The 19,559-nt window shown below is 32.0% G+C and overlaps 2 protein-coding genes across 5 annotated transcripts in view; both read left to right on the top strand.

Moving 5' to 3' along the window:
• The window catches only part of LOC137629558 (carotenoid isomerooxygenase-like), a 49,424-nt gene extending 40,769 nt beyond the window's left edge, over positions 1–8,655 (top strand). For 2 of the 3 annotated variants that reach the window (XM_068360987.1, XM_068360985.1), the window contains 10 exons: positions 969–1,109; positions 1,691–1,835; positions 2,211–2,346; positions 2,866–3,065; positions 3,345–3,524; positions 3,777–3,923; positions 4,728–4,859; positions 6,012–6,110; positions 6,442–7,700; positions 8,179–8,655. In XM_068360987.1, the coding sequence (XP_068217088.1) occupies positions 969–1,109; positions 1,691–1,835; positions 2,211–2,346; positions 2,866–3,065; positions 3,345–3,524; positions 3,777–3,923; positions 4,728–4,859; positions 6,012–6,110; positions 6,442–6,615 (1,354 nt within the window). In that variant the 3' untranslated portion in view covers positions 6,616–7,700; positions 8,179–8,655. The remainder of the gene's footprint in view (positions 1–968; positions 1,110–1,690; positions 1,836–2,210; positions 2,347–2,865; positions 3,066–3,344; positions 3,525–3,776; positions 3,924–4,727; positions 4,860–6,011; positions 6,111–6,441; positions 7,701–8,178) is intronic. The other variant, XM_068360986.1, reaches the window with a different exon arrangement.
• An 8,312-nt stretch (positions 8,656–16,967) lies between these two features.
• Positions 16,968–19,559, top strand: part of LOC137629062 (uro-adherence factor A-like) — a 72,262-nt gene continuing 69,670 nt past the window's right edge. The window contains exon 1 of one of the 2 annotated variants that reach the window (XM_068360330.1): positions 16,968–17,251. The gene's annotated coding sequence lies outside the window, so the exon portion shown is untranslated. Of the gene's footprint in view, positions 17,301–19,559 lie in introns of both variants that reach the window. The other variant, XM_068360329.1, reaches the window with a different exon arrangement.

The following is a 19,559-nucleotide window of genomic DNA, read 5'->3' as shown; positions in this document are numbered from 1 at the left end:
CTCTCTCTCTTAGATTTAAGACTTCTTCATCAGTTAACCGAACTACCGCCTTCCTTTCTCTCAAAGTGATGGAAGTAGGCTACCCAGGAACACGGTACATTTGGAACCCAAACTGACTACATCTTATCAGCTCTGCATTTCACATATAATATGAATACAGTTCATTTCGATGAATTCTACCCGTTTTGTCACTTGATTCAACATCAACTCTTCCACGTTATTGACAATTGGGACACTTGAGTCCGTGATATATTCATATTTTAGAATTTCAATATCCTGACAGTTTCATTTTTAAACTTTCTCATGGGTTATCTGCTCATTAATTTTTTTTTCTTCTCTCAACCTAATTATCAATTGCATTAACTCTAAATTACCAAAATGATTCACCAATTCTAACCGAAGATGCACCTTTATTACTAATAATAGTTCCATTTCAACTTCATGGCTTCATTTAACATCAAAACTTCACTTTGCAAATAGTCATTTTCCACCTTCCACTTCCAAACGTGTTTAGCAGTTTCTTGCTGACCAATTAATTTAAGATAATTCGTAAATGTTGGCACCCCATGCTTTCATCAAATATATATACATATATTTTTTTTTCACTATACTTGTCACTCCAGGTTGGCTTTATGCCAGCACATTCACTTCCTCTTGAAACACCATGTAAACTCACTGTATCCACATCCGCAATAAATTAGTCACTCTTCCATTTAGCATAATCTTTATTTCCATAATAAAGAATAGAAAATCAGTGGTATGGTTTAGTTTAGTTAGCCTAGGTGGTTTAAATGCATGGCTAGTTTCTCGACATCTGATTTCAATACGTGAATTACCGTGTTGGTCTACTCTAGGCCTACACATTCCTGTGGCCAAAACTAAGTAGCTGCATTTGTAAAGAAATCTTTAGTGCGACTGTTTGTATATTCCCTTTACTATTATTATTATTATTATTATTATTATTTCAGATTCGACATAAGCAAAGACAAGATTACCTACAGCAGCCGATTCGTTCGATCCAAGACCTACGAACAGAACATGGCCGCCGGATCCATCACAAGGGCAGAGTTCGGCACGCCAGCTCCTGCCTCCAAGGGCATGTTCTCAAGGTGAATTTCTTCCCAACCATTACATGAATTACATAATTATATATATATATATATATATATATATATATATATATATATATATATATATATATATATATATATATGTGTGTGTGTGTGTGTGTGTTAGTATATGTATATTGTGTGTGTTTTAGTATTGTATATTATATATTATGCCTGGTATAGTCAGCCAACTATACTGTAATATATTTTGAGATGAACGAGAGCATATATTTTAAAGTCAACTTTTTTGTATTAGTTTTATGTGTGCATTTAAGCAACCGAGCGCATACTTCACATGCAAACCTGCAATTATACTGCATAATTAATTATGAATCAGTAATTTTCAAATACAAAAGATATGTAGTATCGTATTAAGTGTAACGCTCTGTACAATAGTGTAATTCTGCACCTAGAAAAGAACTACGGTAGAGCTTTGGGTTGGCATTTGTTGTTACTCTCTTATGGGTCTAGCTGTTAAAAATTTTATTTAAACTCGACCATAATTATCTTTAGAATGTTATGAAACAGCAGTATATACAGTAGTTGGAAGGTTGTCATTTTTCCCCGTTGTTGTCAAACAGATTTTTAGATGCGATGGATCCCGAAAAGATGTTTTCTGATAACGCCCTGGTCTCCGTCTGCGAGGTCGGAGACAGCTACTATGCCATGTGTGAAACTCCCTTCATGGTGCAAATCAACCCCAATACATTGGAGACAGAGGATAGGGTGAGTGATTCTATCTCTTAAGTATTGGTGTGTAGTCCCAATTTCTATATACCAACACTATGGGAATGCCAGTCCATGGTTGTAATTTCACGTATGATAAAGTAGGTTATTGAAAACTATTTCATTTTAATCATTTTTCAGTTTCAGGAAAATATTGTTTGGAAAGACAACCTAATCCCATGTCTACCCAACACATAAATGGAAAATATAGAATAAAAACATTAGACTCACCCTTTGATAGAAATTAATATTTACTATTTATTTTCTAAATAATATGCCTATACAGACATCCGAGATGAATTTTTGCGTACAGACCTCAATCCTGAATGGAGGTGTCTGTATAATATAATTTATGTTATTTCAACCTCATTTCAGATAAATATTAACAAACGACATGGGCTCATGACACAGAGCCCTCACCCGGTGGTAGCCAGCGATGGAGTCTATACTGTTGGCCAGAGTGTTGGAGTTACAGGTCCCAAGTATAGTATCCTGAAATATCCTCTGGATGGTGAGTAGATCTTTTAGATTGAAGTTTTAGTATTCTTGAGAATACATTACTAATTCCTTTTGGTAATATTTCCAGGTGTGCATGCAAAAGTCATTCTTAGTGCATAGAAGAACATACTACTGTAGTTGGCTTATTATTAAATTGATTTTGTATGTCTTGTGTGTACATCTAGATGGCAATGATGTATTTATACACAAATGTCTTTGCTTTTCATAAGATCTCTTCACTAGAGGTGAAGATTATAGTGTATTAGTATCATTAGCCAATTGTAAGGATAGAAAATCATAATTTGCATTTTCCCCAAGTTTACAGTAAACAGTACTGTATGTTGAGATAACTAAAATGCAGCAGTCTATTCATTAATAAGAGGAAAATATTCTTTAAAATGTTTGTTGTTTAAAATGTCTGTTGTTTTAAGTCAAGAACTATGGTCCATTTTTTCCATTCGGGTATTGTCATTTTAAATTATTGGACACAGTTTTCCGAGTTTGTATCTAATGAGAAATCTCTGAAATGCAGGAAACCTCAAGCAAGGAAAGATTATGGTATCCTTACCAGCCAGGTGGCGCCTCTCCCCAGCTTATATGCATTCTATGGCTATGACTGAGAACTATGCGATCTTGATTGAACAACCTCTGGCTGTCTCTCTCTCAGAACTCCTGAGTGATATTGTTAATAATGCTCCCTTCATAGATGGACTGAAGTGGCATAATGAACCTGTAAGTTAAGGGCTTTTTATTTCGTTGCAGATTTTAGATTAATAAAATGTTTAGATAGATAATATCCTTTACTAATAAAACTTCAACTTGTCACACACTAACTATATTAGCAGTTTTGAAAATGTGAAAATAATTCATATGGAACTGCTTTTACAGGCAAATCAAGCAGCGCAGTTTTTCTACAGGACTTTTTCATAGTGCATTCAATATATTATATGCATATTCTGTTATAAATCTCTATAAACATTAAGAAAACTGGAACATTTCTTACTTTTACAGGTTCTTATCCATATCGTGGACAGGAAGACATGGAAACCTATAAAAACTAGATATGTTGCTGATCCCTTCTTCTTCATGCATGTTGCCAATGCATATGAAGATGGAGAGCATATTGTTATGGATATTCCGACATACAAGGATGCCTCCATTTTGCACAACATGTTTATCAATACTCTGAGGGTAGGTGAAATAACTAAGCCAAGGTATAATTATTATCGTATATCTAGATTTGCAATACATGCGCATCACTAAAATCTAGTACCCTGTAACCCAATAGTTAAATTTAAGTCTGTAATATGACTGATTATTTTTATTGTGCAGTTTAACGAAATTTAACTAAATAATTATCATCTTAACAGCTACTGTAGACGAGTTTTAAGAAAATAAATTTCACAAACAGTTGTATTAAACTATGATGTCTCCTTACAACAGGAACAAAAAGGAAAGTACACTAAAGAGTTTGTCAGCTGCTTTAGATCCGAGTTATATAGGTTTGTTATTCCTCTAAATGTGAAAGGAAAGGAAAAACTGGTTACTCTTCCTGGAACGTCTTGCTCGGCTTCGTGGTCAGGACAAGAGGTAAGATAGTTTACCTTTTTCCAATTTAATTTAAAGTTATTGTCTTCTACACTTTGGTTATGTTATACGAGAATGAATTGCATTAAAGATTTTATTTCATCACTTTGAGATTATTTCTGGCATTGAGAAGCAACTTCTTGATTCTTATTCTTTGTGTTTCATTTTGATTATTACTAATTACAAGCATGGAGTTATTTATTTGCTCTAGTGTTTTTTGAAAATTAAATGTTAGGGAAGAAAAAGCTTCCTCTTATGAACATGGATTGAAATTTATTGCAATAAATCTTTACTGTATACAGTAACCTAATTCTATCCCCTTCCCTGATAGTAATACATATACTGTAATGGTTAATTGATAGTACTGCTAGTGCAGCTAATGGTGCATTACTTAAGTTGTTTTATTGGTACCCCCCTTTTCTTGCTTCCAAAATTTAATCTTCCGTAATACAATGAAAATAATTCCATAATTCCAAACTACAATAAATGCCAAATATTCTGGGGTAGAAAAGTCTTGTCTCCTTGAATGAAAAGGCGTTATCAATCATCCATGAACCTTTTTTCTTAAAGCAGCATTCTTCAAAGGAAAGAGGATCACACGAAGATTCTCGTGATGTAGGTTGAATGAATTTAATACGATAGCTAAGAATGACGTTTTCACTATATGCTATACAGTATAAAACCTCTATTACCTGATCCTTTGGTCATTTTATTCTACAGTAGTAATGTGGTACATTAGATTGAGTAATCCGGTTATATCTTCAAAGGAGATACCAGAGATTCAAAAGTTTTTTTTTTTTTTTTTAGATTTTGTTGCAGAGTGAGAGAGTGACCAGCATCCCACTGGAAAACCCCTGCATTAACCCTAAAAAGAAAGCTGAACGTCACCAGTTTCTCTGGGCCATGGCACCAGATGGTGAAGGTGGTGATTTTGGCCATGTAAGTACCCTATAGAATTGCATAGCTTTGAAAATGCTTTGTATGAATTTAGGTGTCATTTTACCCATCTTTACTTTTAAGTAATTACCGTAAATGAAAAAATCTGTGATTGCCATTATTATTATTATTATTATTGTTGTTGTTGTCGTTATTATTATTCATTTAGTTGTACAGTACTTTGTAACAGAAATATTGATAGTATATTACCCATTCTTATAGTTATGCATTCAACTCCAGTTATACACGTGTTTGGTATTCGCGAATATCGTACTACGTGAAAAGCCGAAATCTGACGCCAAATTTTGTCATCGTGAAAAACACAACGCGATTCAAAATGTGATTTATATATATATACTGTATATATATATATATATATATATATATATATATATATATATATATATATATATATATATGTATATATTTATATATAGATATATATATACTGTATGTATATATAGATATATATATACTGTATGTATATATATATATATATATACTGTATGTATATATATATATATATATATATATATATATATATATATATATATATATATATATATATATATATATATACTGTATATATATATATATATATATATATATATATATATATATACTGTATATATATATGTATATATATATATATATATATATATATGTATATATGTATATATATATATATACTGTATATATATATATGTATATATATATATATATATATATAAATCGACAATTTTGTGCAGCATAATGTTAAAAGCACAAGTCAGTTTAATTTAGTATTGAAAATCTCCTGATAATATTGTACAGTATCGTATTAACAATTGCGAAAGAACTTAGTCATTTTATAAGATTTGGTTAGAAATCGCCAACGAATGATAGTCAAAATGTAAAATTTGTTAAAAATCGCCAAATACAGCATAATATTTAAAAGTGCAAGTCAAAACAGGAAATTGTGCATTAAAAATCAGCAAATAACGCTGCATACTATAAATAAAACGAATTAATGCTAAAAATACACACACTTCGTACATTTAGAGAGAGAGGGAGAGAGAGATTTAAGCTATTTATGGATCGCTGCATGCTAGGATTATGAAAAAAAAATTTTATTAAGCTCAAAAATTTCTTAAATTATCTTATCCTTTTTCTAAGGTCGTGAAGGTTGATGTCAAGTCTGGAGAAACCATGATGTTCAGAGAAGACCACATTTACTCAGCTGCTCCAGAGTTTGTTCCTCGCCCAGGCTCAACTGTAAGTATTTTTTATGCTGTTGGAAGTGAAACTTGTACTCTTATTTATTGAAGGGGAATCATATACTGTACTGCCTTATACAATAGTAATTAGACTTGCAAATATACAGTTTGATGAATGGTATATTTCTTGATGAATTAATTTGTTTCATTATACATTAAAACAATTGTTTCAGTGAAATTTTCTTGTGAAACCCAATGAATATTTGATTCATAACATTGCAAGTACAGTTCTTTTGAATTCAAATATAGTAGATTTATTTTCACGGAGCTCGACTGGACTTGACTGCTAATTTAGGTTCTAAAAAAGTATTTTTTTTTTCCTATTATAGAAAGAGGATGATGGGATCATCCTTGCCCAAGGTCTTAACTCCCAGGATGAGAAGGAAGGCTATTTGATGATTCTCGATGCTTCCAATATGAGTGAACTTGCCAGAGCAACATTCAGGACCCCTTCGTCAGTCACCATGCCTCTTCATGCTCTTTTTGTTCCATCTACTCGGTAGAACTATCAAGTTATAGAGCATTTCAAATCATAGGTGCTATTTGTTCAAAAATATTCTTTATTAGTTTCAACAAAATACAGTAGTAGATGCTGTTACAGTAAATCGTATCGTGGTATGTTTTTGTGTTTTAGTTAATACTGATTTTCTTACTATGAAGCTGTAAAAATACAAAAACATTCCACTTTCCACTATGTCAGATGATGCCATGACAAAAGTATCCAAATAGATAAATATATTTTACAAATTTCTACAGTCCTAGAGATTTCAAAGTCAATTTGTTGTACTTTATGTATCCAGTCTGATATTAATGGGTTGACTTGTTGAATATAGGAACATTTATACAGTTTATATTGGTTTTGTGTATGCTTGTTAAAATGCCTATATAGTTCGTTGTTTGTCTCACTCACTTCTTCAGGAAGTCAGCATTAGCGTGAGAGGAACCAGCTGTGTGATGAATAGAATCAGAAACATTCTTATCTTGAAAAGTATTTCATTTAAAAACTGTAAAGCAAAATTAGCATCCAAATTATATATTGGTACATGATTGCAATTAGATTATGGTAAATCTTGTTCTTGTAAATGGTGGGATTTTAAGGCTTTCAAATGATAGCCAGTATTAGAAAAAAATATTATTTGTATTTAAATTGGTAATTGTAAAATTCATTTAGGAATTTAGAAAATGACGCAGTACACAATATGGTTAATGTTGGTCCTTTTCAATAAGATTTATGCTTATGGTTAATGGGCCTCTCTCTCTCTCTCTCTCTCTCTCTCTCTCTCTCTCTCTCTCTCTCTCTCTCTCTCTCTCTCTCTCTCAATTGTAATTTTTCTAGTTGTTGTTATTTTATAGTTTCTAAAGCTTTGTCTTCCGCTTGCAAGTTAATCATGCAATGTCATCATTGTAGGGAGATGACATCAATGTTAAGAGAAATAAAAATGATCATGTCTTTATTCAAACTATGTATCTTTTGTGTGCGTGTGCATATATTGTATGTATTCATATGATAACCCAATGCATTTAAATATACAGATTCTATGTAAGAGGGGGTTCAGGCTGTGGATGTCCTCGTCAGATTATCAAAGAGGTAAGCTCTTCTCAAATTGTTTTTTCCTCTGATCTAAAGCTTTAGGGAATGATATGTTTATTTGTTATTAAGTATGTGGTAGAAGAATATTGAATATGTGGCAGAAGAATAAGGCAAAATAATTCCTGTTTCATCAGTATTGTATGTATGTATGTATGTATATATATATATATATATATATATATATATATATATATATATATATATATATATAATGTGTTATATATATATATATATATATATATATATATATATATATATATATATATATATTTATTTATATATACATATATATACATATACATAAATATATATATACATACCGGTATATATTCATACATACTGTATATGCATTACATAGGGGCTCCAGGTTTTTTTTTCTTGAAAGGGTTCTGTGAAACTGGAATTTATGTAGAAATCCTGTTTTCTTATTCTGAAAACCAGTGAAATTTATATTTCCTTTTCTCATTTGTTTCAGGAGCATCTGCCCTGTTTGAGACATGTTCTTCAAGGAAGCAGATTGAAATTTCCGACTCCGCTACTTGATTATACTATCAAACAGAACAGTAGCCTATCACTCAACGGCTGGAGATATTTGAGGAACTGTTTAATTTAATCTTAATAATCCTAAGTATGCTGTGTTCTTGTTGTTTTGTATATTTTGTTCATATGTATTCTTCTTCCCTACCTACCAAGGGTATTGAAAGCTGACTATCCTTCGAGTGAACAAACTGACTTTTCTGGTTCTCTGTAGAAAATGGCAAATAAAATTTATCTAGGCATTATTACTCAGAGCTCAAGTAACCTTATATTGTATTACAGTTGGTACGTCAGTTTGTAGCATTTGATTGTGCATTTAACACATCGTTGTAAAATTGAGGGTTTTTTACTTAGTCTCCAGGTGTATTGTAATATATTCAAAATGAGCCTTTTACAATAAAATATTTTTTCCAGACTTTCTTTTTGCTAAATCATCTATGATCGGAAATTATATCATCCAGTCATAAATATAGTGATATATATATATATATATATATATATATATATATATATATATATATATATATATATATATATATATATATATACCAGTATGTATTCAAACATGCTATATATGCATTACATAGGGGTTCCAGTTTTTTTTTTTTTCTTGAAAGGGTTCTGTGAAACTGGAATAAATGTAGAAATCCTGTTTTCTTATTCTGATCATCACCATTATGAGTAATAAATTAATTCTGCCGCCATTGTATACTTTTATGGTATGTACAAGTGTACAGTAACAAGAAAAGTGATATGAAATCTAAAGTGACCAGACACAACCTTTGCAAAAATGCAACGCATGAAAGAAGAAATTCACCTTCTCTCTTCAATACGAAGAATTAGATAAATTAATTTGTGGTCATTTCTTGTAAAACCAATCAAATATTATTTTACTGATCTCTTCAGCGATGAAGGCCTACTTTATATCCAAATTGGCATGTGAATATAATTTCAAGGCCTTTCCTTTTATGAATCCTGATTCTTGGTTTTTCTCTACATATTTCTAAATTCAATGTTGGAAAAAAATATGTTGCAAGTGAATATAAAAGAAACAATTGTATAAATATGTAAACTATACAATACTGTGTGTGTATATGGTTCTTTCTATAGGTCACTTTTTAAAACGAGAAGTGTAAAAAGAAATGACTGATGGCGAATGAAGGAGGCTTGTGTTTAATTAAAATCGGTCAGTATTTTGAAGGTGATTTTGATTATTAATTGGCAATAAAGATCACTAAGTAACTATCAAATGACTTTCATTTATTTTTTGTGTGCAAAAACTTCCACGAATCAGTGTTTACTAATTTCATTCCGTTTTGTTCACTGTTGCTGGTTAAACCTTTTAATGTTTTATTGTATGACTTAATCATTAGTTGGCTATTATTATTATTATTATTATTATTATTATTATTATTATTATTATTATTATTATTATTATTATTATTATTATTATTATTAATGGCTTCGAAGTATTTACTCCCAAGTTCCTGTGTGCTGTTTTACAACGTTTCGAGAGGACGTCTCCCGAGAGAATATAACAGTCTCTGTTCCCTATATAGATATTATTGCTCATCTGAAAACAGAAATATATCTGAAATAGTCATTAGCATGGCTGGCTGCGCGACAAATCAATGTACCGTACCTCTTGCCAGTATAATAAAATATTAAAATTGATATTATTATTATTATGATTATTACTATTATCATTAATATTACTATTATTATTATTATTACTATTATTATTATTATTACTATTGTTATTATTCCTATTATTATTATCATTATTATTATTTTTATTTATTATCATTATTATTATTAATGTTATTAATGTTGCTATTATTATTATTATTATTATTATTATTTATTATTAATTATAATTTATTATATATTATTTATTATTATTCATTATCATTATTATTTATTTATTTATTATTATTTATTTCTTTATTATTATTCATATATTATCATTACTTATTTATTATCAGTATTAGTATTGGTATTAGTATTAGTATTAATGATGATGATGAGGAAAATAATAATAATAATAATAATAATAATAATAATTAATAAAAATAATAATAATAATAATAATAATAATAATAATAATTAATTAATATAAATGATAATAAATGGTCACAAATTATAAAGAATAGTAAATGATAATATTTAATAATTAATAATAATAAATATAATGATAATAATAATAATAATAATAATAATAATGTATTTGGCTAGAAGTTTTAGTATCATTTAGTTACTTAATTGCATAAAATTAAAAATTCTATTTCTGAAAAATGTTGCCAGTTCATTGCTTAGCATACTATATGCATTCACAATATTCTTATATTTTGAATTATGCTATGTACTTTAGCATTTGCTGGTAATTCATTTTGAAAAGTCGGCCTATTTCTGGAGTATTCCTTGACCATTTCCAAAAGTTTTTAACATATTGTCTCTTGGTGCTGTGTCTTATTCAATGCTGTGTGAGTTTTTACCTAATTTTGCTGTGTGATAAGATGCATTATCCATTGCAATTGTGAAAGATGTGGGGTTGCCAGACGTCCTGGTTTCGCGGGACATGTCCCGACTTTGATCCTTTTGTTCCGTGTCCCGGACAAGACCCTCACGGGACGCCCCTTTGTCCCGCATTTAGCTCATCATAAAAAACATATATAAATAAAAAGAAAAAATATCAATAAATTAAAATCCTTACCTCATGAAAATGGGGATATATTCGATAGCCACCGCTTACGGAACCATTGTTCAAATACGACCCTGTATGTAACTGTGATAGTCAACGTCATTTTTTGCACTGAATATGAGTACTGCATTAGGAACAAATCCTTCTTTAAACCCGGCATGTAATACTATGAGCCAGTGTTGCCAGATGGGTTAGTATATAAATCCCCAAAACTCATGATAAAAAAATCTCCCAAACAACCTAAAAATCCCCATTTCCACAAATATATTCTCTTCTGTCTGGATCACATAGGCTTTACTAATATAGAAATTACTCAATATACTTCATATAAGCGCAAGCAAACTAATTGCAACAATATAAAGGTTCACTCGTCTTTGTTTCTTCATAGAAATTTGTACAGAATATAACCCATCAGACACCCAAAATCCCCAAATCTAGGGATAAATTCCCATACCTGACAACACTGCTATGAGCCTCCCTCCTTTTCCTATCGGCACTTTAATTCCCGTTGAACTCTTTGCATTTTCAGAGTATAATTATTCTGGTTCACCCAAGTTTCGTCCAGATATATAATATAATGTCCATTTCCTCTGGCTTTAATAATTCTTTTGCCAACAATCTTGATCTTGAGCACTGCCGTCAAATCTTTCAATTTAAAACTGTCGCCCAGTAACTTTTGCTTAACTAAATCCTATCTCAATCATAATTTTCCTTAAAGATTCTCAACTACCCTTGAAGTTAATATTTTCTAACATTTCAAGCATCACTTTATCAATGGTTGGTATTCTTTTTAAGTTCGTAGAATTTAAGTATTGTTCGTCATAGCACGTCTTTATCGAACTTGAGTCTAAGGCAGTATTTGTCCTTTGTCTTTTCTTGATATAAAAATTGGCTTAACAAACGACTCTTCTGTGAGTCTTGCTTTACTACAAATTCTCTCAACTGCAATTTTGCTTAAATTGGCTGCCTCTGCTATGCGGAAAATTGCTTTAGAAACATAAATAACAGAATCTCCTTGCTGTTTTTTTCTAATGAAAAATATTTCGAAACATTAAAAACCATCTCTCGTGATTGACCAGTAATTATTATTATTATTATTATTATTATTATTATTATTATTATTATTATTATTATTATTATTATTAGCTAAGCTATAACCCTGGTTAGAAAATCAAGATGCTATAAGCCCAAGGGCCCTAACAGGGAAAAATACCCCAGTGAGGAAAGTAAACAAGGAAATAAACTACACAAGAAGTAATAAACAATCAATATAAAATATTTCAAGAACAGTAACTACATTAAATTAGATCTTTCATATCAAAACTTTAAAGATTTCAAAAAAACAAGAGAAATAAGATAGTACAGCGTACCCGAGTGTACCCTCAAGCAAGAGAACTCTAATCCAAGACAGTGGAAGGCCATGGTAAAGAGGCAAAGGCACTACCCAAGACTAGAGAACAATAGTTTGATTGTGGAGTGTCCTTCTCTCATAAGTACTGCTTAGTTACCATAGCTAAAGAGGCTCTTTTACCCTTACCAAGAGAAAAGTGGCCACTGAACAATTACAGTGCAGAAGTTAACCCCTTGAGCGAAGAATTGTTTGGTAATCTCAGTGTTGTCAGGTGACAGCTGTACGAAGACAAAGGAATATGTGGAAAGAATAAGCTAAACTTTTCCGTGTATTGTAGGCAAAGACAAAATGAGCCGTAACCAGAGAGAGTAATCCTATGTAGTACTCTCTGGCCAGTCAAAGGACCCAATAACTTTCTAGCGGTAGTATCTCAACGGGAGGTTGGTGCCCTGGCCAACCTACTACCTGTTGCTATGGATAGGGATGGATGACCTTCCATTGTGGCTGACAAAAAGTTTATGATTCTTTTGTGTCTCCTTTGATTTACTTTTTAATATTTGAGGCATCTCTCTCTCTCTCTCTCTCTCTCTCTCTCTCTCTCTCTCTCTCTCTCTCTCTCTCTCTCTCTCTCTCTCTCTCTCTCCTATATCTAGGTGTGAAGGTCAAGCTACTTATCGTCGTAAGTGGGCTACCTGCCCACAGGGAATACTTCCAGACGAAAGCTGATTAACGAATGTCCTTCGCTGACCTGAGAAACTATATCGGAAAAGAGGCAACGTTTGTGCCACGGTTCTTCGTAGTATGACTAAATAATGTTGCGAAACGATAACAATTAAAATATTAGTTTTTATATACCGGGTAATTTTAGTTTAAAATTTAAGATAATTGCATTTATCATACCCATCAAACGGCAACCTTTTCTATTTATTTTCGGAACACAAAGTCGGAAATATGGCAACGTGTGATTTTGTCTTTATGTACATATCGACCTTCTTCGTAAATTTGACAAAATACAAGTTAATCGATATATTCCCATATTATTACACTGGCTGCCGGTAAAGGCGAGAATCGAATACAAGCTACTCTTACTAACGTTTAAGATACTGAACCAAAATATCTAAAAGAATGCCTGAAAAAACTAGAACTAGAAACAAATGTTAACATAAGACACATGAGTGACAAATAGACTATCTGAACCAAGAACAAATAGTAGATTTGGTGAAAGGGCTTTCAGCTACTGTGCGCCTAGACATTATAATAAACTGCCAACTGAAATGAAGGACTTAAAGGGAGCAATTGAATTTAAGAAGAATCTAAAGACATTACTTTTCACAAGATCATATGATTTGGAAGATGCTACAATCAAAGAATTGTATAAGTTATAATGAAAATGTTTCGTTAGATGATTGATATGGACCCGCCCGAGAAGTAGTTCACTCGACTTCAGTTGAGGGTTGGATTTAAACCCAAAACAAGTAAAACATTGTGGTGGCTACGCATATAAATTATACGCTTGACTGCGCTTTCCAAAATCATAGTCATGTTTACTATAAGTATAAGATTTTGTGGAAATGTAATAAACAACTTAGGCCTATATGTTGGAAAAAATAATCTTGGTACAAATCCGAATAGGAATGTTTTTAAAATACAGTTTACATACCATGAAATTCGTAAATTTTGTATAGGTCTATTGCATTTAGCTTCACAATGTTAGTCTATTTTGGCTTTAGTTTTTATATGCTAAATACCCTTTTTAACATATCCTTCATAGAGGAAACCCATTAGGAGAATCTCGTATAAAACAACAAAATACAGGCGAATAACATAACGGTTTTTGGCCAAGTTTAGTTTATCTGTCCAACAGCAGTTTATGAATATATTCAATAGGCGATAAAAATGTCACAACGCTAATGAAATATTGATTTACGATGCCTTCAGGCGAGATTTAAAAGGCTATCTGAGGTTGACCTGGACTAATCCGAGGAAGATCCGCCTTAAGATCGGTACCTGCGACTTTCGGCCATTCAAATGTCAAGCTCTCATTATGACAGCAAGTGGTCTCGCTTTCAAAGCAGGCTTAAGAATTTGGAGGAAAGTACTTAGCCCCCATTCCCTCTTGGCTTTGCCAAAGACACGTGCGTTCATACCTTGGAGGGATAGTGGTTATTCCTCCAAGGTTCACACACACACACACACACACACACACACACACACACACACGCTTTTTATATCTGTTAAGACTGCCTGTGTAGCTTATAGCATTCCATGTTGAGCTTCGGGTTCATTGTTTTGATTATGAATTTGGAACTTTCATTTATTACTATTAAATGATATCAATACTTTTTCTCTTATAACCATTGTAGATTACGAAAACATGTTTGATAGAGATTTGGTAATAGCATGTGACTATTTGTTAAAACGTTGAACCGTTTCACATCATTACCTTTTGATTATGGTAGTATTAATTTGATTACCGGTATATCTAATCGTTACACTTACTTAAAGCGCTCATTTTCAGGTCATATATACACTACAGGGGAACCCTATTCTCTACATAATCTTTCTGAAGTCATTTTATCGTATACATTCCAAGGCATTCGGCATTTCATGCCGCATATTGTCAAATCCACATTATCGAAGCATTTAGAAAACAAGTCTTCAGTTTCCTCATAAAAGTCTTAAATATTTAATATCTTCGGTCTTTCGGGTGTATACTTGTTACTTGTTTTGGGTTTAAATCCAGCCCTCCACTGAAGTCGAGTGAACTACTTCTCGGGCGGGTCCATATCAATCATCTAACGAAACATTTTCATTATAACTTATACAATTCTTTGATTGTAGCATCTTCCAAATCATATGATTTTGTGAAAAGTAATGTCTTTAGTTTCTTCCTAAATTTAATTGCTCCCTTTAGGTCCTTCATTTCAGTTGGCAGTTTATTATTATGTCTAGGCGCACAGTAGCTAAAAGCCCTTTCACCAAATTTACTATTTGTTCTTGGTTCAGATAGCCTATGTTTGTCACTCATGTGTCTTATGTTAACATATAGTGGAAGCTTATTGTATAGTCTTGCGGCCGTGATTTTCAAACTATAATCGATGGAGGACAATTTATAAAAAGAATTCGTGAGATTGTATACATCCATATTTTTTTCTTGCAAATTTCCATATATTTCTGAAGGATGACATTTAGAATTCGTGTATCTCGTTTATTTTCATTTGTTTATTTCATTATGAATATGATAAATAATATCTTATAAAAGATATAAATAAATAACACTTCTTGTACAAGTAACATATATTAATTTGCTGATCACGTTCATATAAATAACATACAGTAAAATCTGTTTTTATTGAAGATTACACAATTCAATTAACATGTCAACCAAACTCAAAACGAATATTTTTTTTTATAGAAAAAGAAAGGTATGTGGAAACAAATTGCGTTCTTTATTATTCTGATGTTAAAATTGTAATGAAAGAATACATGCTTTGTTATACTGTGGTTTTCGTTTTATCAAACTTTCTTAGGAATATATTAACTTTGAGATTAACATAGTAATCCCTGACACGACGAGATGGTGTAGGACACTATAATAAATAAGGGATGAAAACCAGAGAGAGAGAGAGAGAGAGAGAGAGAGAGAGAGAGAGAGAGAGAGAGAGAGAGAGAGAGAGAGAGAGAGAGAGAGAGAGAGAGAGAGAGACCGAAATTAAAAGAAATATAAGCATGGGATGGAGAGAATTTAGTAAACAAACTTAGATTATGTAAAGTAAAATATGCCACTTTTACCAAAAAAGAAAAGTATTTAATGAGATGGTCCGACCAGCATTAATTTATGCATCAGAAACTTGAACCCTACTAAAGCCTTAGAACAAAAGCTAGTTACAACTCAAAGAACTATCGAAAGAACAATCATAGTAATACCAAACGATAAAAGACAGAAAAAGAGCAACATGGATACGAAAGCAAACTAAAGTAGAGGGTATTCTAAAATCATGTAAGATAAAGAAATGATATGGACAAGACCTATAAGGAGAATGAGAGACAATAGATGTACATTAAGAATAACATAATTTTCCATAGAGATTGTAAAAGAATCAGGGCAAGGAAGAGAAGAAGACGGATTTACGAGTGATGAAAATGAAGAAAGACCATAAACAGGCGTAAGTGGAAGGATTTGTCTGAGGCCTTTATTCTGCAGAAGACTAGTGGCGGCTGAGATTATATATATATATATATATATATATATATATATATATATATATATATATATATATATACACACACATATATATATACATACATATATATATATATATATATATATATATATATATATATATATATATATATATATATATATATATATATATATATATATATATGTGTGTGTGTGTGTGTGTGTGTGTGTGTGTACGTAAATGATAACTCTTACGAATAAGCGATTTCTTAAAAGGGGTATTAAAAAGTAAACTTAAAAATTTTACAAGTTTCATGAGTTCAACCCTCTTCTTTTTATCATTATATATATTTCTAATTGAATGCGTTTAATGAGAGAGAGAGAGAGAGAGAGAGAGAGAGAGAGAGAGAGAGAGAGAGAGAGAGAGAGAGAGAGAGAGTTTCCGGGCACTTTTGATGGGATTAAGTCGGTAAAAGTGGGTGGAGTATGAGGACCAATTTCACCCCTTAAAATCCCCACGTGAGAACAGGTGTTTAGGATTATCATGGGTCAACCATACCTGGATTTCCAGAGATTAAAAACACGAGTACTTCTACTTCAGTGTTTGTAATGTAGTTGAAGTGGATTGACGTGGATCTCTAGACCTCCAGTGTATCTACTGGGACAACGTGTTATTAATAATTTTTTTTCTTTTAACAATCGGTGATGTAAAATAGTATATACTGTTATATTACTGTACTTGGCAACTGCGCCCTTGAGTGATCTTTTCGTTGTCAGTAAGTATAAACGCAAGGCATCTCGTGCACGTATAATTGATGTATTTTTGTAAGTAAACAAAGCTGATTGTTTGTTAATTATATTTATACCAATATCGATTTTCTGCCCCAACATAATGTGAATTTTATGTCATTGATAATGTAGATATCATATCATTATGCTCTTTGACATGAAATTTCAATAACTCGTAACACTCAGATTATTGTGGAAGGCGTTTGCTGTTCTGGTGTATGTACACGCACAATTAAACTAATATTAAATCATGGAAGCTGCTATTTTATCTAAATTCACTGTAATGGTCAGGTTGAATATGACAAGAGTAATTTTTTTTCGCTACCATAACAAATTTTTGAATACGTAGGCTATAGGCAATTCGGTACTCAGCCATGTATTTTTCTTATTTTTCAAATAATTTCTCTCATTGCAACGGGTTATCCTCATTTATTAAGTTATTTTGGAGCTGTAGCCAAGTTGAGGAATTTTTAGTCATACCCAGGTGGTTTCTGTGCATAAAAGGTTTTGAGATTGGAACTGACTAAATCACATACAGCTTATCTAAAAGCCTTTATTGAACCCACTAACCTATTCCCAGAAACTAATAATACACAGGTCCATTGAGTGTGTAGGTTTTTTTTTTTTTGGTAAAGACATTCAGGCCTATTAGGGTAATTAGGGAACTTTAGGTTAGGTCATATCCCAGTTTGGGGTGAATGTAGTGCATTGGGACAGGGTAAGATAAGATTACGGCTGTCTAAGGGTACGGATCCTAGGTTAGGTTAGGTGGAGAACCTTAGGTAAGGTTAGGTTAGGTAGGAAACATTCTCTTAGGTGATGTTCTTGTTTCTGTAAAATGTGGTTTTTCACTGTCCAAACAAACTACAAAGGCTTCCATATAACTTGCGTATCGGTTGATTAAAATGTGAAAGATGTTTTTCATTCTTGAAGTCCATTGTATACATCTAGGCGACTGAAGGGGACTTATTGCGCAGGCTCGGTTCTGATTGGATTGGGGAGCCTTCTGTGCATTTACAATGACGTATTTGTTAGGTGGTTTTTTTAAACCAATTAACAGCTTACAAGTACTTCTTCATAACTTACGGGATGTTGTTCTACAACAGCCATTTTTTTTCCCGCCTTCCCCTTCAGTTTCAACTTAACCACCATCACGTAAAGAAGTCTCCAAGAGGGAACTTAAGGGAAGTACATCAGTCTATTTAAAATTTTATTGTAATTTCATTTATGTTGGCAATTGATTATGATGGAAATGCTCTCCGTTCAGTGTAAAGCTATTGTTACTCATGTGAAATTGAAAAGTAACAGCGAAATAATACCTCTAAGGTCTGATTCAGACTTAATTTTTAGGGAAGACCAGCATATTTTCTACTGTAAAGCTTCTGTAAAGGTTACCAAGACAAAAAAAAAAAAAACTGTCAATCACAAGGTAAGGAATTATTTTTTATTTACTTTATCATAATATAAGGACTTGTTTGTGATTTACTTTTAGTTTGTGACCTGGGAAGGGGGTTCTGGGGTCTTGCCTCCCCCCTCCTGGTGTTGTGACCTGGGAACTGCTAGCTCAGGTTAGGTGGGTTTGTTAGGTTCTGTACCCTTTTACAAATCTCAAAAGTGTTGAATAATCACAAGATAACCATCTGGTTATCTTTTGCTTATTTTGCATTTCTGACCATTATTATTGCTGCAAATCACTCGTTTATGACATTTCCCCACCCCAAAAACCCCGGTTTCCCACTGAGGTTGCCCATAATTGTCTTTATACTGTATAAGGGGGTCCAAAAACTCATGAACAGGTGGTTTGCCCTAATAATCATGGTCAGAAATGCATAAAACTCAAGATACCGGTAGCAAGTAGGAAAAATATATGGTTCATGTATTTGGCTAAAAATTAAAGTATCATATATTTACCTTATAGTGTACTTTATTATTCTGTTGAAATTTAAATGAACTTTTTTAAACTTTTTGCTGTCAGTCATTTCCATAAAAAAAGTCATTGTAATAAAAAAAAAAAAAAAAAAAAAACGCAGTTACTGTAATCAAAACTGAGTTAATAGTAATGAAACACTCAAAACACCGGAGCTTTTGTTTGCCAGGACTTCCTGACCGTATAAAACAGGTGTTTTCATCCCATTTTCTATGGTCTTTTTCATCGTACTACAAATACTTCCTCACTTAATTGAGCTAAAGATTTTTTGGTTTTTGCTTTGCTGTATGCTTGCTTCACTCAAGATTAAACATTATTATTATTATTTATTATTATTATCTCATTGCTCCTATATTCTGGCAAACGGA

The sequence above is a fragment of the Palaemon carinicauda genome, chromosome 37 (genome assembly GCF_036898095.1).
Source record: "Palaemon carinicauda isolate YSFRI2023 chromosome 37, ASM3689809v2, whole genome shotgun sequence".
In the NCBI taxonomy this organism is placed as follows: Eukaryota; Metazoa; Arthropoda; class Malacostraca; order Decapoda; family Palaemonidae; genus Palaemon; species Palaemon carinicauda.
Note: the sequence above shows the minus strand (reverse complement) of the source record. Positions and strands in the feature narration are given on the sequence as shown.